This window comes from Scatophagus argus, chromosome 15 (genome assembly GCF_020382885.2).
Source record: "Scatophagus argus isolate fScaArg1 chromosome 15, fScaArg1.pri, whole genome shotgun sequence".
Lineage (NCBI taxonomy): Eukaryota > Metazoa > Chordata > Actinopteri > Scatophagidae > Scatophagus > Scatophagus argus.
Window position 1 is genome coordinate 9,660,360 of NC_058507.1, and position 19,671 is coordinate 9,680,030.

Below are 19,671 nucleotides of genomic sequence, written 5' to 3' on the forward strand. Positions count from 1 at the left end.
GTTAAGTGTTTCCGAGGTCTTGACACAGTCCAACAAGCTGTGAAACCTCGTGAAAGATTTACAGTAATCAAGAGAAAAGGTCATAACGATCTCACTTGTAACATCACAATATCTTTTGGGGAAGCCTTTTTATTGTTGATATTGTTCGAAACTGAAGCTGTTTATAAAAGCAAATGTGAGGCAAACATCTATACTATCTATACTAATCTAAAACTATTTTTTTTGTAAATACTCCTGAGGAGTTAAGCTGAGGTGAGAAAACAGAAAATCTTCCTGGTTTTGTGCCATAGTTTGAGAACAGTTGTTACCCATTTCAAAATAAAATCAACACCTGAAAGAGGTAACTAATTGATTGACAATCCCCTCTAGGCTCCTCAGCCCAATTTCCTCATTCTTTCCCACCCGTACCACAAGGTGATGTCAGCCAATGAGAACAGGCTTGCTCCGTACACTGGCCAATCAGAACACGGTGCGAGAAAGGCGGCGTCAGCGGGCGTGTGGCGTATAAAAAGCTAACTGTAGGTCGCTGTCAGAGCACTGGAGCTTATCAGGACACTGTTAGCGAGATCTCGAGTAGAGGAAACCCATCACAAACTTGTAGTTAAAGATCGATCCGAGCCTTGTTGCTATTGTTTCGCGTCTGTTTTCACCATGAAAGCCATCAGTCCCGTCCGCTCGGTGAGGAGCTGCTACAAGGCCGTGTGCTGCATTTCGGAGCAGAGTCTCGCCATAAACCGGAATAAACACTCGTGCCTGGAGGAGCCGGTGAGCGCCCTGTGCGACATGAACGACTGCTACTCCAAGCTGAAGGAGCTGGTGCCGAGCATCCCGCAAAACGAGTCCGTCAGCCAGGTGGAGATCCTTCAACACGTTATCGACTACATCTTCGACCTGCAGATCGCGTTGGAGGCGGAGGACACCGCCGAGCCGGAGATGGTTTTGTCAATAAAGGTGAGGGGTGGGGAGAGAAAGATGCGGGCACGCAGGGTGGATGCTTGTCCTTCAACATCACCCTGACAGCAGTGGCCACAGATCTGTCTGTAGTGACGACGAAAAAGTGAAATGTTAGTTAACAGTTCTGTCTGCGGATTTTGCAAAGTTTGTCCCACTTGAGATTCGTGCGCCGTAACACGATATCCCCGCATCCCCGCTTGCATGCGCTGCGATGGTGTTAGCATGTGATGTTCTCCGATGTGTGATGTTGTGAGGAGTTATAAGCAGTTAGAGCAGGAGTCGGCGTCTAACTCGGCTTCTTTCTGCTCTCCATTCAGACTGCGGACCTTACTCGCAATTTCTCCAAAGAAGAAAGACGGTTGTGCCATTAAGGATGACTCTGACACAATATGGTATGTATTTATCATTTAAAAATAAGCCATATCTTTCCAAAATAATAAGATCACAAGGTGTATGTGTCGAGAAACTACTTGTCTTGGGGGCAACTCTCTTAGAATTACAGCACTGTCTTATTTTGACTTTAAAAATCAAATAATTTCAAAATAAAAGCAGGGAGAATAGCGTTGGCATTGATGTGCAGAGAGATGAAAGTGTCTTTACCCTCCACATTCAGCATGGTTGCCAATTAGACAGGCCAGCCAGTGTGTAGCGGATTCATTGCTATCTGCCTGGGGTTAATGAAAGTTCCATGCTAGGCGCCAGTCTGTCTGCTCTCCTCTGCAGGGAGGGAAGGGAGGGAGGGTGAGAGGGAGAGATCTGACTTCACTTTTCTTCCTTTCTCTCCATGCAGGTGCAGGGAAACACATGTCTCCACTTCACTCCGGGCAAGAGGACAAGAGGGGCAGAAAGGGTGGGATAGGTATTTGGAAGAGAAGAAGAAGAAGGAGGAGGAGGAGGGAGGTGGAGGGTTGAAAGAAAGAAAAGACAAGTTTAAAAAAAAATGTGGACCATTTCCTAGATGAGTGGGGATCAACAGTAGTGCATGAGCAAGAACACAGAGACTCATTCTTCTGGCCCCTGGACAGACAAATCAACACACCAAAGCAGAAGCTGGGATTGGAGGCTGAGAGTGACTGGCTTTAGGTGCCCTCCTTGGAAAAGAAACTGGGGTCTACCCTGTAGGTAGAAGTAGTAGAAATATTGGTACTTTTATTCTATTTTTCTTTTTGTGTGTTGCATTCCAAACAGTTTTTTTTTTTTTTTTTTTAAATCTTTTTTTTTTTTGGGTTAAACTCCACACCCAACCTGAAACCTTCCTACACCAATTCTCACATCATCTCACTTAATTATCCTCCGCACCCTAATCTGATTTCTGATGATCTGGAGACTGTTACAGCTTCATAAGAATGTGTACATATCTGCTGTGGGTATGTAAGGCGTGAGTCGGTTTGGACGTTGGTGGGTTTTTTTTCTGAATGGGAGTTTGGGTTTTCGTAGGGATATTCAGAACTCTATACTAGAGTTAATTCTAAATGTTTGTAGGGATTGTGTTATTTCTACAGACAATGTGCTGTGAGTTTCATAAACTCTTTATTATAAAGTGTGCTTTGTATGTATGTTCTTATGTAAAGAAATAAAAAGAAGATGTGAAACAGTTTGGAATCCTTTATGGAATGCTTGATCTTGTGAATGCATTTGATCTTATGTTATTCAAAAGTTAAGCATGAGGCTGACGTGACTTTCTGGCTTTAGATGACAATGAAATGCTGATACAACAGGATGTTTTCAGATGAATCTTGAGGTTGGGTGGTTGGAAATCAAACGAAGGGAGTTTCCTGTGAGACTTTCTAATTTTCCAAAGAATGAGTTGCCGCAAGTTTAAAGCAGTTGAACTTCCTAAATAGTAAAGAATGTGAAAGGATGTTACGTGATCATAAACCAACATATAGACCATTCACAAATATTGAAAGCCATGATTGTCAGATCAGTGTTGGTGACAACAGGTCAGAATGTGTATGAACACGTTGCCTTGGCCTTTGGAAGGTCGTACTGTAGTAGGAATCATCCTGGTAAGGCCTATAGAAAGAATATAACTGTCTTATGATACCTGGGGAGTTTGGGAAATTAATCTTGCTATACCTAAAAGATCTCAAAAGCTGACCAAACTACTCCACCTTGTGGAATTTCAGGCACGTACTACCAGTGTCTCACCCGGATCACCAGCAACAGTAAAGAAATGTTTTGTGGTTTTATTACTTTTGCTTTTATTACTTATTTAGAGCCCTAGTGAGCCTAAAAAGAGACAGCAAGCAAAACAATCACATTCTTCAATACAATCAGTAGTAGAGAAAGCTGACCCAATTCTAGCCTTCGGTATACTGCAAATAATGAAGTTACAACTCCATCTAGAGGAGGAAACGGGTTACTGATGATGTTTTCAGCGTGGTGGAACACCTCAGACATGTTGTGGGTACACGGATCAGCCACAACATCGAAACCACCTGCTTAATATTTTTGCAGGACCCCCCTTGTGCTGCCAAAACATCTCTGACCTGTCCGGGATACGGAATACAAGAACTCCGGGGGTCACTGACATCGTAATGTTGGATCCTATTTTTATTTTCCAGTAAAGTGTTTGATGTGGAAGTACATAGCAAGTAACAACAAATGCAGTAAAATTACTTGTATGTGTACACATACTTGGCCAATAAAGCTGATTCGAATATATATATTGTATAGGCTGTTAAAGGGGTGTTGGTCATTTCAGGAGTTTGGTTGGATCAGGTGTGGTATTGGTTTCCACTAAGGCATTAATGTACTCACTTTGTATGGAAATGAAAGCACAGCACACCATGAACACCTTAATAAGATAAGGTAGGCTTTTATTAGTCCTGCAGGGAGAACTTCTCAATGTATATGACATTTACAAACAGTGGGCTAAATATTAGCATAACCGAGACAGTCTCAAAAACAAAAGTGGCAAGTTTTGCATTTTTGATAGAATAATATGGATAATTTGATAACTTGAAAATAACAGCCGGAACTGTTTGTGCTTACAGATAAACAAGAAGCACTGCTAGAGGCTGCAATACTGAGCATCAGGTCCCAGTGCACACCACAAGATGGGGGTGTTGGATGAGGACTGCAACATCTTGAGTCCGCCTGACATTGGAGGAATGTGAGTGCTCTAACAACAAGATAAACTTGTCACTTTAGATGTCAAAATGCATTTCTGCAGGTCAAGTGCTGTTTTGACCTAGAGATTCAACCCTTTGACCCTGCGACAAATCCAATTTGGTTTTTTTTTACAGCACAGAGAATTATGAGCATAGAGGGGCAGATGAACAACTCAAAGCCAAAATGTAATTCAGACTACTCATATATCAAATAAATCACATACAGAAGGGCTGTTGTGATGTCCAATTTTCATTACTCAATTAAGGACTGTGCAAAAGCGCACAAAAATAATCCTAAAGTAAGAGTGTAAATGCAACCAGATAACCTGATAAACACAAGATCGCCAAGGCCAACATCTGCACTGGATTATTAACACAATATCATAATAAATGTATTATTTACACATCATCAAACATCTGTTATATTCAATGTCGGTATATCGTGACAACCAACTGTGAATCAGTGCAGTGATGGACAAGTTTTGGCATGAGTGAACCTTATGCATCTTGATGCAACTGCAGTTTTTCTGTTTGTCTCGCCCTGCAGTGAGTCGCCAGTGCGAGCTGTTTCACACTGTTTCACACTACAGGCCACAATGACTTAAAATGACTTTACATTTACATTGCACCGTTTAAATGCAATGTGAACTTGGTTGAGTTTTTTAATTTAGAAAACAGTGTTCAGTGACAGGGTAATAATATTAAAAAAAGGAAAAATGTGAACAATTCACTGATTTATTTATACAGTCTTGTGTCCCCAGACAGTCAACAGATATCAGTCAGGTCAATTTTAAGAGTGCCACCTAGTGTATTGTATCAGGTTCGGTTCCTGACACAGTCCAAGTTCTCTAAAGAAGACAGAATGGGGGAGGAAAAAATTAATTTACCCCAATGTTTTATTAATATTTTACAATTCAGACCACATTAAGCTATGAAAAGGCATCACACAGTTGGATGGAAATAAGAATCTGGACTCCCGTGACTGTGGACTCACATCTGAAAGAGGAAGAAACATTCTGGGTGGAGATGATTTATTATTATGACAGTTCTGTTAGAAATTCTTGTCTCTAACGTCTGTTAAATGTTGAAATATCCTGTGATCTACAAAGAAAAATTTCTCAACTAACAGACAATTAATACACACCTAATCCAGTGTGTTGAGCAGGAACTGTGTCAGCTTTTCCCCTGAGAATCAGAATCAGAATCAGAATCGTCTTTACTGCCATGTAAGTGAAGAGATTTCACATTACTAGGGATTTGTCTTAGTGATTGGTGCATACATAAAACGTAAGAACGAGCAACATATAATAATAGAATAAAATAAAATAAAACAAAAACAAAATCAAATAAGATAAGATAAGTAAAATACATATGGTTCTGGAGGTAGTACAATAGTGAGGTAAAACAGAGTGGAAGTAGTGCAAGTAAGTGAGGTAAGCAGTGCAAATGGTCAGCAGGTGGATCATGACATGAGCACAGCCCGTTGTATATGCCATAAAGTCATTAGGTGCTATCTTGAGTGAACAGAATTACCCTGCATGCAGAACATTTTTAGATTTCATGATTTCATTTGAAATGTAGTTCAAACAGAGACATGACAATGGGCTTGCTTTGCTAGGGAGTCTTGCTTGGGCCAGTGGGGGTCATGTCATATGGCTTGGGTGTGGAAGCTGTGGGTGGGGGAGGGGTTGTTTTCTTTCAATATCTCCTCTGAGCCAATAAGCAAGAGTGGTACTGAATGAATCCAATTATCATCTACAAACTATCCCCAGTAGCACTTCGCACCAGGCTGCAATATATTTCCATCAAGTGGAACACGGCTTCCGTGCAAAACTGTCCACATCATTTCTCTTTAATTTCAACAGAAATGGTGTCAAAGTTATGATTGTTCCACTTTTTCACTTAAGGCTATACCCGACCCATTACAACATCACAGACATTTTAACAAAAGTTAAGTGTTAAAATCGAACTTAATTTTATCACATCAATTATGAATTTCTTCATCTTATTTACAGTGATATTCCTGAAATTTTCCATATTTGAAAATCCTTGACTAGAATTTAGAATAAAGTTTTAAATTAAATTTTCAAATATGACGTGAGTTTTTTATTTATGGAGAAGCAAGAAAGCTGAAGCTTAAGGTGCTGTATGAGGCGAGATATGGGTCAAATTGTTGCTTATCGTGGCCTGTAATAACCACAAAAAATGTGTTGTAACAACAAAGTTACAAATCTCTCATTATATGTCTGGTTGCATAAACTGGATTTATTCACGTCAAGAATAATAAGAGGCCATTGTCTCCAGCACTAGCCTGGAAATGAAAGGACATTATGTCCAAAAATCATGTTGCTGTCCCTTTAAGAAGAGCAGCCCCATTCGCGTACAACTGTTTTATGCAAATATGACAAGCCGAACGTGCCATGAGCCAATCAGAAGCGAGTTCTAACCGCGGGAGATCTAAATTTCGCGGGACGAGGTTTGGCGCTAAAAAAGCTGTTCTTTCCCCAGCTCTTGTCCCCTTGTATGGAGAGCAGAGCTCCGAAGAGGACGAATAGGAGGCACAGACCGGGTCGGATTCTGCTTCAGAGGAAAGCATAATAAGCTGTGAATCTCAAGGAAGAACCCGATCTCAATGAGACCTGGAAGCCTTCTGGTACTGGACTTCAGTATACTGGCTGTTTGAAATTACAGTTATTTATTTAGTCGGCAGTTTTTGAATAACTTGTAAGGCAAGTTTCCTCTGCACTTTGTCAACTGGACAAAGGATAACAACACCGACGTGTCTGCTATATTTACTGACGAATATTATTAGAAAGTGCGGCTGAATTGCTAGTTTAACTCATGCATTTTGCATTTAATAGCCCGATCTCAGCTGTATGAGTTGCTCCTGGCTATTTTAGGCCGGGTTACAAATATATTTTCATACACTGCCTTTAGCAGCAGCAGTTAGCTAACATCAGGGAGCAGAACACCGAGTGCTTATCGACCAGTACATTTCTCCATTCGCTTGACCAATCCGGTTAAATTTAGTTTACTCAGGAAAATGATGCGGATGCCTAAAGGCGTCTCTCCGGCATCTGGTCGGCAAGCAGTTGGGCTGTCCTGCTCTCAGCAGAAGATGAAGGTTTTGTCCACCGGAGGAGTGAAGACCGAGTTCTTTAGCACCGGACTGTCCAGCCCGCTGATGAACACGGTACCGAGCGGCTACTTCACCCAGATCTGCAACACGGCCGTGGCCGAACAAAGAGCCAACAGCCTGTATTCAACCCCCCACGGACCAGAGGCTAAACCCATCAGATCATCCTCCGGTCGACTGCCGGTAAAGAATCGAACACACAGTAGGAATACCAGCCTGGGTCCAAATAGACACTTTTAATGTATCTAAACACTCAGTCATGGGCGGAATAATTCTTGATTACCATTGGTATGCGTGTTTAGCAGTGGGTTTTTTGCTGTTGTTGTTGGTGGGGGGGCACATTCAAATATGTTTGGACGTGATAAGCCACAGAGGAGCCGCTGTGGCTCCTGCTGGATGTGTGTGAATGGTCGTGTGTTTCCTTACGCCTGCCATGTTAAGTTGTGTGACACATTTTCCCCGCAGCCCAGCTGTAGTCAGACGAGCCCAGACGCTGTGTGTGTACGTGTGTGTATTTGATGGTTTTGGTGAGGTGGGGGTTTGGTGGTGTATGGGGCCCCTCTGTTGTGAAAAGGAAAGGATGAGTGGCCCCCACAGTGGGAGATAGCCGGGATGGCCTTTAGACAATCAAACAATGTGGGGGAGCGCTAATGTAAACTGTAAACTGTCTGTTCTATTAAGCATTCTGTGCACTAAAAGTCTGCTCTAATTTGGCAAGAAATGTTCCCGAGTCATTGGTAACACGTGTATTTGGACAGCTTTTATTGTGATTACACCCGCATGACAGCTGCTCCAACTGCACCTGTCACTGAGGAAATACTGGACCTAACCTGTTCATATCACTGCAGGGGAGGTGTGAAGGTCAGAGGTCACAGCCAAACAACCAGTGGGCTTTCCCATGAGCTGACGTGTGTGTTTCTGGACCGAAACACTATTCTCGTCTAGTTTACACAAGGAAAAATTCAGTGTACCTTGTATTCCTGCTAGTATGTGTCCTGTTCCTGAAGGCTCATTTGAAAAGCTTTATGATCGAAGGGGATCGGACCACACTCAGCAACACGTTTGATGCTCCTCGCCTGCTGCCACTCAGCCTGGCAGTCTTATAGATTTAGTGAAGTGCAGTAAGGCTAAATGGGTGAGGGGTTAGAGGGTGTGCAAGGTCTCCAAATCTCATGTTAACCCCCTGCCCTTGGAGCCTGTATTCACTAATAAGGCCCTTCAAGAGGATTAGTAGGATACAAGTAAAGTGAGAAACAGTCTACCACCTGGCTTATCATATGCCAGAGTGAACTTAATAACAATCCAGTATGTAATGTTAGCTTTGTACATGTCGCATGTTGGAATTCTCCATTTTGTGTGCTGACTCGAGGTGTGTGGTCCCCCCCCCCACCCCCCAGCAGTTCATGTGACAGATAGTTTGCCTATAATGGGCCCAGACTAATAGTGTCTTGGATGTGGGCTGATAGGGTTTTGTATACTACTGTGCTATCATCAGAAGATGTTGACAGGTCAGTGATAAGGAGTCAATACGCTGACAGTGGTGTTGTCCATTCTTTCTGTCATGCCATACACACATAAATGTCTTTGGATTTGTTGCATGTGCTTTTAGGTGACTTAAAGAAAAGCCAGAGTACTCCGTTCGTGCACGCCGTCACCACGAAAATGAGATCTCGCTTGAGGTGGAAAAAGGGTGATACACTTTTGAAATTGCGGGGCAAGTTTCAAAAGTCCCAAAGTCCCACGACTGTGAAACTTCCTCAGCACATTTCACTGAGTTAGGTAAACCTTAAATTCGAGGGGTCTAAAAAATAAAAAAGCGGCTTGTATATAATACTATGATCATGTGATGGGCTGAAACTTCTTGTCCATATTAGAAAAAAACTAAAGAAACATTGTGCTCACAAATCTGATTTGATTCCCTTTTCTTTAACTGAAACTGAGACAAGCCTGGTTTCTTGCCTTCCTTCTACCTCACTCCGAAAACCTCTTGAATGACCTCAGAGCTTCCTTTTTTTAGTTTTATTTTAAATGCATTTATCTTAAATCCTTAGGTTATAGCAGCTTGTTATGTTCTCTGAGGCAAACTAAACTTCTAAGTTACACATTGAGGCGTTTAGGCTCATGTCCCAGATTCTACCACAGTTTGCTATTTGGCTCCAGATTCCTTAAATATGGAGATTTAGATGCACAGAGGAGTACCCAAATTAAGGTCATTTTCTGTTTTCAGCCACAGAGGATCACTTCTGTAACTGATGTGGACTTAAACTAAGAATAAATTCTCAGGTTTCACACAATCTGTTGACTGAAGAAGAAATGACATGAAGAAGCTGTGTTAGTTTAAGTGATGTGTGCAATAACAGTTAAACATAACAGTAATAGATGCGGAGATTCTGTTATTACTGGCTGACTCTGGGCCTGTTGGCAGACCAATTGGCTTGCAGCTTTATGTGTTGTCATGACTGAGGACAGCTAACATGCAACCTACATTTGATATAAGTGAATGAATTCGGTCCATCACCAGACTTGTGGGACTTATGGTTGTGGGGGTGTCTTCTTCGTGTGTTTGCTGACACAGCAGCTTCACTGCATGTACACTCATGGGTCTTATGTTTACAGGAAGTGCTGCCTCTTCATGTACAGCTCACTTCCTTGAACTTAAACAACAAAATAACCGCTGTTGTTTAAGCTTTTTTTTTTTTTTCAAAAAAGAAAGCCAGGATGCTTTGCTCAGCATTGATATCTGAGTTAAGTACCATAAAGTAATCAGAATCCCGCGATTGAAAGTTTACTCGTGGGGCATGTGCTTTTGAACACCCTCTGAAAGTTAATGTTTGACTGAATATAGTTGACTTCAGCCGCAGAGGTCTTGTCTTTACTCATTGTTCACGCCAGCTGTTGTAAAAAGCAGATCTATCATTGACTTTGAAGTGAATTTTAACTAGGGTGTGTGTGGGCTGTTGATAGTGTTGTGCCACTCCTATTTCCTTTCGGCTTGACGGTGATGTAAATGTGTTACAGGAGTCGGGCCTGCCTCCAAAGTCCAGAGAAGACCTTTTCTCTCGATGACGGCAGCGATGCTCTGCTGAATGAAGTGGTCTGTTTCAGATACAACAAGCAATATTTACTACAGCCGAGTGGCAGTTTTGGCCCTTTGGCCCCGACTTGCGTGCATCTGCATAATGTGTACGTGAAACAATGTCTCACTTAGTCCCTGCTTATGTCACATGCGCACGTTTCCAGATTTTCATGGAATGTGCTCAGTCTGCCAAAAAAATGCATCAGCACTGATATCAGCTTCTTTCTGCCACTCTCTACAATAGCAAATACCCAACCCCCCCATCTCTATGTCCTTCTTTAGCTCCTCCCAGTGAGCCTGACGTAGACCGATGACACTCTGGTGTGACATTGGCCACTTTACCAACTGTATGCACTCACCCAAAATGTCGCTGTCTCTAATCTCTCTCATTCACCTTGTTTACGCTGGCCCTAGAGCATAAAGCGCACGACAGGGGGAGTTTTACATTTCAAAGCAACCTGTTCTCCCCCTTCCCCACCACCAGCCCAAATGGGCAGACCCACCCTTCTACTCTGCCTCCCCTATCTCTTGAGGGACATGTTGACGATCTCACCGGCATTGTTTTTCTTTTCACCACGCAAGGGTGTGGTAGCGAGGCATTTGTGTACGGAGGAGTAGATGTTTGTAGGCATACTGTAACTTGCCCTTGGCTCAGATGGAATTTGAGCTCGACGCAGCCTGACAGACGAGGTCTGTTGGTTTCAAGAGGGCCCTGGCCGCAGAAAGTCTTTCACGTGACTGCAGCGGCCACATAAGCGGTGGGAATCAGCCAAAGGATGTAAAGCAAACAGAAGAGGCCACGTGCAGTGCTTGGGTGTATCTGGGCAGGCAGGCAGGGTGAGGTTATGGCAAACGTGAGCAGAGTGATACTGCGAGTCGTGGAGATAAAGTGCGAATAGCAGTGCGTTTGGCTCAGGCCTTTCCCCTTTCCTCTCAAAGTTTTTTGCCTGAACAGTGCTTTGTTGCATAGCAACTACACAGAGTGAAATGTGCATAACTATAATGTCATTTTTGTCTGAGACTGATCCAGATGATCAGATTTAGTCCTCAGGGCGTTTTGTGAGTCCTCAGATGCGTTTCATGTAACAAGCCCATGTGCTTGCCTATAAATCGTTGAAGTTTTCTCACTGAGTGAAACAGCTATGACAGCCTGTCTTTCCACCAGATGAAATGGTGTTTGCGTAACATGGTTGACTCAACAGGAAAATCCCTCATGCACAAAAGGGAGCACCCAAGCCCCCACCTAACCAATACAGCTGCAGGGTGAAACCGTTGGTTCTTCTCTTAAAAAAAAAAAAAAGTCACTGTGTCTGCAACTTTCAAATGGAGGGCCTGCAAACATGGAGAATGTAGACACAGGTGCAGATTGATCTGCACATTTGGGTCATGGGGCAGTTATGAGTCTTTTGAGTCAAGTGAAGGCTGCTCTGTTAAATACAACATTATTCTGGAACTGAATGAATTGGACAGTGGAGTACAACCAGCCAGGCTTTAGCTCTGTTCAAACTACAGCTGTCACTGCCTGTAGACACTCCAGCTCTTTATCATCATGATTCCTCTCTGTGCCCCTCTGGGTGTTTAACAGCTACTGTTACAATCACAGGTTTTAATAAATGCGGTCTGCATTTTTGTTCAGAGTAGCAGAACCTGGCCTGTGTATTTCTGTGTCATAGTGGAGTTTCTGTTTGGTTGCCTCTATGCTGGAGGGATTAAAATCCGCCCTGCCAGCAGCATACACTCGCTGTGCCGCTCCAGATGTCACCAGTCAACAGGTGGACATGTCAGGAAGCATGGTGGGACAATGGCAGCCTTCATTATCCCCACACTCACGCAGGCACATCCACACGTGGTAATCCGCCACTATTCCCATCACAGAAAAAGCCAGTTGCCTAAACCTATTATTATTATTATTATTATTGAGAGAGAGAGAGAGAGAGACGTGGAGGAAAGGTGAGCTTGTGAGACATATGAGAGCAGAAAGAAGAGGAGAGATCCCTAACCAGATGTCACAAATTACCCAGCAGCCTCGGTGATGTGCAGCTGAAATCCCACGCCTCGTTAGCTCAGTCACCAGAGTGTTTTGTGTGGACTCGCTGTGTGTCGAGCAGAATAATTACAGACTGCCTGCAAACTTCCTCATCTGTCTTGAACATTTGTCAGAGTTAAGAATTAACAGGCTGGAATTCTCCATATGAGTGTGTCGCCACTTTGTGCAGTAGTTCATTTTTCAACCCTGTGACGGAGACCGGGATCATGTGATTTTTCACTTTTGTTATTATGAGCCTATGTAGGTCACCGATCAAAGTAGCTGTTGCATTTGGTTTATATTGTGGTCCAAAGGTTGGGTATATGCTTGTGATTTAAGCTGCTGGTCTTAATGACACGGTCACACTTATAGTAAACTAATCATCGTGTGTGTGTGTGTGTGTGTGTGTGTGTGTGTGTGTGTTAAGTTTTAGAAGAAAGGTGATGTAGGGAGGCTTGAGAGGGGGAGGAGTGGCTCATTGAGTGATTCCAGGGATTTCCTTGCATTTTGCAGGCAGTGGGTTAAGGCTGATCAGCCCCCCTTCCGTCTCCACACACACACACACACACACACACACCAGCCACTCTTGAAATGCAAGGGGCTGCTTTGTTCCTGCACTTGAGCATTGTTGGCACATTTACGACACTTTTCAACAACCCCCCCCCCCCATTTAGCACATTGATGTCACAGTTTCATGGACGGGCTGGACTTGCACTACACATTTCATTCTCATGATTAGACTTTTTACTTGCCATTATGTAAGTCAGTGGGTTTTGCTAAGCAGAAAGGATGAAAGGTTGTTTTCAAAAGTCACACTGTAGGAATATTCTACTTTTCTAATGCACATAAATTTTTCTCTCAAGGCTAAACGAAAGCTGGATCTGGAGGACCCTCTTTACCTGCCAGAGTTCCGAACACCTAAAGGCAAATGCAGCATCGCAGCCAGATTGCCAAGTCCACGGAGTGAGTATACCACTACAGAGGTTTTTACCTTGACTGGGTCTAATGCAGTGGGTCTTGTGAGTAGATACTAGAGGTGCACAAGTACTAGTGTGGGTAACTGCTGATAACTTCTCTGTGGTGCTTCTGATCAAATCAAGGAAAGTTTTTTTTTTTTACAGCACGGAAAACGAAGGGGCAATATGGCAGAGTCATACTAAATGTAGGTTAATTATAAGAAGAGAAAGATAAAAAAACCCCATAAAATACTGTAAGTACGATGAGATGAGTCTCAGGATGTTGCTTAATTATAGTTCTTAACAACACGGGGTGGGTGTTGGATGGTATGTGGGTGGAGCAGTTTTGTGTGTGTGTGTGTGTGTGTGTGTGTGGGAGCGTCTGTCTGTGAAAAGATGGAGGAGGCCCAGCTCTTTTGACCACTCCAGGAGGAGAGCAGCACAGTAGCCAACTAACTAAGCAAAAGTTAGACATGTTATCAGACTGATAACAGATAAAAATGGGTTGGGCACAAATAATAACATGTGGGAGTCAGTAGTACCAGTTTGTTATGTGCATGGTGTTTGAATTCATTGTTAAAACACCATGTTCAACACTTACAAATACGAGTGCTTTAGGATAACAAGACCTCTCACTTTGAGGTGAAATCTGTGGTGTGAAACTTGTTTACAATCAGTGTAAATGTTGACAAACACAGGACGCAACGCCACTCACATTCAGTCACAGTTAATGAATGTGTAATTGGCACATTCATATAATAGTTTGTTTTCATGCTACGCTACCGACAACAACCCGAATGACTAATTTAACAAGAACATGAGTCAGTTCTGTGCACTTTCAGCAGGTCCACTGAATGAATGACTGAAATTACTTCATTTAAATTTTTGTGTGGAAATGTGGTTGAGAAAGAGATGTGAATCTTTTAAAATCTATTGAAGTGCAGTGACAGCATTGTTTGTGACTTATTTCGGGATTGCTTCTCTTAAATATCAGCATAGCTGTGCCGCTTAACTGTTTTGCTCTCGTTTGTCTTTGTCTGCATCTTCGTTCTCAGCTCCAAAGTCTCCGGGTGAGCGCACACGATACGACACCTCCCTCGGCCTGCTGACCAAGAAGTTTGTGGGCCTGATCGCCGAGTCTCCTGATGGAGTTCTTGACCTGAACTGGGCCACAGAGGTTCTGGAGGTCCAGAAAAGACGCATCTATGACATCACCAACGTCCTGGAGGGAGTCCAGCTCATCCGAAAGAAGTCCAAGAACAACATCCAGTGGCTGTGAGTACCACTACAGATGATAGACAGTATGTGTATGTTTATTGATAAGCTGTTGTCTTTGCATCACAATATGTGGATGTGACTACAATTCACTGTATTTATTTCTGCTTGCGCTTAGCTGACCTGCCCCCTAGTGGTTGGCAGTTGGTATTGCACCAGTTTTATTGAACCTCTGGTGAACCACATTAGAGTGGTTCTTGAATGTTGAATGTTGAATCTTGAATCTAGAGGGCTTACTATAGATTGATTACACTGTGTCTTTGTTTTTGGGTTCTTGTAACTGCTACAGGCTATTTTTAATGTAATCAGTTCCTGCTTTTTTATGTTTATGTGTCTCCTCGTAGGGTTGGAGATGTGTTTGAGGGTGGTGCTGGTGGAGGACAGAAGGCATGCTCCCTCAGGAAGGAGCTTGGTGAACTGGAGAGAGTAGAGAAATCTCTGGATGAGCTGATCCACTTCAGCACCACACAGCTCAAACAACTCACCGAACACGAAGACAATCAGAGATATCCTTAACATGTAGCTGTTTGTATCTACGCGCTTCTCCGCTGGGGTCTCAGAGTCTGGTTATGCATGCAAATGTCCACTTCATTTCTGCTGCCGTTCTGACCCTTGACCCCACACTGTACGTTGGGCTATGTGACGTATCAGGACATCCGCTCCATCAGTAGTCTCCGAGACCAGACTGTCATTGCTGTCAAGGCCCCTGCTGACACCAAACTGGAGGTGCCAGACACGGCGGGGGTAAGAGAGTATATGTTTGAATCTTTTCTCTGCTGCCACACTCCCATGTCATCATCCCAATTGTCATCATGTGTTGATACTGCTGGCAGAAGGGTCACAGTCTTGCTAAACGTTAAGACAAATTTGTTTGGTGAGTTTCAGATTATGGACAATTGATTTAGCTGTTGGTAAAAGCTCTCAAAAAGTCAAATGGAATACATGCAATTAAAATAATATGTTATATCTACACGGCTAATATCTTCTTCTCCATCCTCTTCTCATTGCAGCAGGGGTCATTACAGATCTATTTAAAGAGTAAGAATGGCCCCATTGAAGTCTACCTGTGTCCAGAGGAGGGCCTTGAAGATGCCAGCCCAGTGAAAAGTGCTGCCACCCCTAAAAAAGAGTTCCCTCCACCCCTCTGCCCTCCACCTACAACCACAGTGGTGCAGACAAGCTACAACGTCAAAGAGGAGCCCGCTGAATGTGAGCCAGTCCTTCTGTAGGGTCATTTACAGTGCGATGGGATTATGAGACTTTATTTTCACACTTGTAGATAGCTGGTTTATTAGCCACGTGCAGGCTTTAAAGGGATAGTTTATTTTAGTATGAGTCAGAGCTGGGAGCCAATTAGCCTAGCTTAACTTGAAGACTGGAAGCTACTGTAACTAATATACACTTAATGATTAAATATTTGAATTAAAAGGAATACAAGTGGGTAGCGATAAAGCATAATTCAGCATTGTAGCAACACAAGGGGTAAACCCAGGTTTACTCAAGGGTTTTTGTCCGCTCAACCCACTAATTAAAACTCCCACCTCTTCGCTACTTTCCCCTTCTCTCAAACACAGCCAACATGTCTACATCTGCTTCAGCTTCCGGTACGTCTCTGCTGGACGTCGAGGGTCTGCTGGGTTTGCCCCCTAGCCTGCTCCAGATCACCGAGGACCAGCTTCCTTCATCCTCCTTCACCCCAGATCCCAGCACCCCCTTTGTCAGTTTCTCTCCACCTTTGGACCACGACGATTACCTCTGGAGCCTGGAGGATGGCGAGGGGGTGTCAGATTTCTTTGATACATATGATCTTGGAGATCTGTTGTCGAGCTGAGGTACAGATTGAGGGGGGGTATTTAACTGAATGCCTTCTCAAGGTAGGAAATATTACACTATGAAGCCATTGCTCTTTGTTTTTCAGCATTTCTGTTTCAATGTCAGTGATTCCAAAGGAGTAGTTATCTTCTTTGTTTAATACAGTAAAAATCATTTGTACATATGATTGTGAAAAAGGATGTGACTGGAAAGTCAGGTGATGCTGACCATTAGGAAACACTGTTTGAGAAGCAAGGATTGTCTTAGATTTTCAGTCACGTTTTCAGATGGCGCTACAAAAATAATAATATATAAACTCATTAAAAAAGCAGAAGTTATTTCCACATCACCAGCAACAAAATCTGATGCATCTGAGTATCAGGCAGTGTTTACAGTTTGCAAACTCAGGAATTTTTTGTTTCCAAAGTCTAAGTGTTTGTTCCACTCTTGGCCCGTAGGGGGCAGCCTTGTATTATGTCAGCTTTAACTGCCATGCAGCTTTATGGGAGCCAATCACTGGGCGAGGGTGAGCTGACCAAACAAAGCTGTGAATAATCAATCCTTGTAGATCCACAAGCATCTGCAGCTTACTGCATCACATGAAACCTATTTTTGAAGGTTTTCATGTTACTCCTGTCCGATCAGGAACTGCCTTAAGCTTTATGTCAGGCCTTGTACCTGTTTGGTGCCGCATCATGTGCCAAATATGGAACGTAACCTCGGACAGCCGATACTGTCAGACACAGAGTTAATGATTGTAAACATATACAATCTCCAAGCAAGAGAGTCACACTCACTCTTGTTGGTTTGGCAGCTTTATTTCAAATCCAGGTGCTCCTCTATAGAGTTTGCTGATTTTAATAGAAGATTTATTTTCATTTAGTAGTCTAAAACTACTATTGTATTTCTGAGGAAATAGTCCAAAAAAATAAATTAAATGCAGCATCTGTGCTGCAAAGGGTTAACTGATGTAATTAAGATTTAATTAGAGTAGTGATTTCTTTTTTCTCTTCTCCTGAAATGAATGAAGTCTGTTGAATCCCAACGGAAACTGAAAGAAATTAGGATTTTTACTGTTCAGATTTTAAGCCCACGTGGGGCCATCCGAGGGCGGAGCGGCCGTGACTTTTATCTGTTCGATGTTTATTTCGAATTGTTCGAGACATTTGGTAAATTTGAGTTTCACGCTGATGTGTTTTTGGCTTTCCCTCTTCGTTGCAGAGATAAGCTAACTGTCCTGTCCTAACAAAACTTGAAAAAGGTGTGTTTTTGTGTGTGTATTTGACAGCTTGGGAAATGGGTGTCGTGGTGCGTAAGTGTGTGAGGTTTTACAATGTAGATTAGAGAATGTGAATTCAGAATTTGTAGTTTTTTTTTTTTTTTTAAAGAGCATTATTTTTTTGGTATTTGTACATAATTTTTGTATTTATGCCTATTTTTTTTCTTGAAATTTTTTAAAAAAATTGGAACTGCTCTTTTTTACAGAAGGCACAATTGTTTTTGTATGACGTGCAGCACTTAATATTTTGTAATATTGTGTGGCCTGTTTGAAAATGATTAAATAAATACTGAAGCCATGTTTTACCCTTGGGATTGTGCTTTAATTTAGTTCTTTTCAGCAAACAAAACTGCAAAGGAAATAAATTCTAGATTCACACACATAATATAATCATTGATTTCAGCTTTTCTCCAGAGATCTGCAATGCATTCCTTTATGTGACCTGACTCTAGTCGAAAAATGGACTAATGCAAGGGTATTTGTTTCTATACAAGAAACATTCAGAGTGAACTCAAAATGTATTTTCTGTTCAAAACCAAAGAGGATAAAGCCCGCTGAGGATACTGACCTAATAAGAAGTGACATCCCTCTGAGGAGAGAGAATAGTTGACATGAAGAGTGACGATGATTCTGAATGAGCTATAAACACAACTCGACAGGTAGACAAAAAGCACCCATCATTCCTCGTCAGCTGGTTGCTGTGGAAACACGTTCACAAAAGGGAAGAGAGTGTGGACAGGCAGGAGGTCAAAGTTCAGTGGGTCACTGGGCTTTAGGGGTAGTCTGTGGGGGAAAGACATTTGAAAGAAAATACACCACAAATTTACTAATGAATTTGCAGAAGATGAAAGTTTTTGTTAAATATTTCATTCAGCCATCTGTCACTTGAACTACATGCAATGAGGAAGGCGCAATGCTCACTGACTCTTTGGAAATAACTTTCTGACCAAATGCTAAAAAAGAAATAAAGTAAACTGCCCCAGTGGTTCCTGTGGAATTTTATTGCAGCGCAGTTGAACTTGTGCAAATAAATTTTAGTCCTCGCAAACAAAGTCTTCATGCAGTTCGTCAGCTGCAGCAGTTTTCGGTAAACTCTCGTATCTGCTTCTGAGCCGACATCAGGTGTCTATTAGCGCTAAGTGTCCATTAACAGACGTGCACAACAGCTCATGTGTTTAATGAGGGGTCATAAACTGAAACAACAGAAACCACATACACATTCATAGCCTCTGACTCTGCGGTTTACATCGCTGTATAAACAGCTGCCCACCTCAGTATTGTTGCATCACACCTTGACACCAATCGCTGTGATGACAGATTGAAGTAAATATTTTTGCTTTAATTGCCAGAAACTGCAAAAAACTTTTTTTTTTTATGTGCTGGAATGGCATGAGTGGCAGCTCATCAATGCACAGCACCAACCTGCAACCAAAACACTGCATGTCTTTGTGAAGGGACACATAATGGGAGTGTTATTTTCTTTAAAGCTGGGAGCAATTTAGAGACTATGTTTTGTGTGTGTTTAAGGCCACACACAATCTTATTTAGAGCTACTAAAAGCCTGACTCTGGGTGAGAGAGTAGCTATAGATGTCTGAACAGATTGTGTTTACATGAAACACACTGATTTGGTGCAGATCTGTCTTTCCAGAGAGGTATAAAAACAGATTTAATCTTCCGTTTAAAGGATATGAATCGGATAAGTAGAAGTTGGCCAACAGAGTGACACTGTGACATTGTGAATTTTACATAACGCTGCACTTGCAGCTGATCATGAATCAAAAACAAGTTTGATTACCTGCTTGCTGTCTGGAAATGTTCTTGTTGCCATGCCCACTGTGATGACAGGCATGTCGGAGAAGGTGGCTGTCTGAGGGTGGGGTTGACAGGTACATCATGTATGTTTCGCCAGCTGACAATTCATGCCAAGGAGAAAATGTGTAACACCGGAGTGAGACGGATACTGCACAGGGATTAGTCAGGGATGATGTGTTACCAAATGCCGCGGCTCTTTTTGCTTATTCTTAGAGCAGTTGTGCAGG

At 42.6% G+C, this 19,671-nt stretch overlaps 2 protein-coding genes across 3 annotated transcripts; both read left to right on the top strand.

The window, feature by feature from the left end:
• The first annotated feature begins 518 nt into the window (after positions 1 to 518).
• Positions 519 to 2,545, top strand: id3 (inhibitor of DNA binding 3). Its single transcript, XM_046413597.1, has 3 exons — positions 519 to 951; positions 1,272 to 1,346; positions 1,745 to 2,545. The coding sequence occupies exons 1-2, from the start codon at positions 652 to 654 to the stop codon at positions 1,323 to 1,325; spliced, it is 354 nt and encodes a 117-aa protein (XP_046269553.1). The 5' UTR covers positions 519 to 651; the 3' UTR covers positions 1,326 to 1,346; positions 1,745 to 2,545.
• A 3,936-nt stretch (positions 2,546 to 6,481) lies between these two features.
• On the top strand, positions 6,482 to 17,942 carry e2f2 (E2F transcription factor 2). 2 transcript variants are annotated; one of them, XM_046413533.1, is made up of 7 exons: positions 6,482 to 7,389; positions 13,172 to 13,271; positions 14,320 to 14,539; positions 14,884 to 15,045; positions 15,169 to 15,283; positions 15,553 to 15,748; positions 16,114 to 17,942. In XM_046413533.1, exons 1-7 carry the CDS (start codon positions 7,114 to 7,116, stop codon positions 16,368 to 16,370), a joined length of 1,326 nt encoding a protein of 441 aa, XP_046269489.1. In that variant the 5' UTR covers positions 6,482 to 7,113; the 3' UTR covers positions 16,371 to 17,942. The 2 variants fall into 2 exon arrangements, with proteins under 2 accessions (XP_046269489.1, XP_046269487.1); XM_046413531.1 differs by having other exon boundaries at positions 6,491 to 7,389; positions 15,550 to 15,748.
• Positions 17,943 to 19,671: the final 1,729 nt, after the last annotated feature.

Coding starts and splice junctions, on each gene's coding strand:
- id3 (XM_046413597.1), top strand. CDS start 652: ATGAAAGCCATCAGTCCCGTCCGCTCGGTGAGGAGCTGCTACAAGGCC. Junction 952..1,271: donor AGATGGTTTTGTCAATAAAG/GTGAGGGGTGGG, acceptor CTCTCCATTCAG/ACTGCGGACCTTACTCGCAA.
- e2f2 (XM_046413531.1), top strand. CDS start 7,114: ATGATGCGGATGCCTAAAGGCGTCTCTCCGGCATCTGGTCGGCAAGCA. Junction 7,390..13,171: donor CATCCTCCGGTCGACTGCCG/GTAAAGAATCGA, acceptor TTTTCTCTCAAG/GCTAAACGAAAGCTGGATCT. Junction 15,284..15,549: donor AGGTGCCAGACACGGCGGGG/GTAAGAGAGTAT, acceptor TTCTCATTGCAG/CAGGGGTCATTACAGATCTA.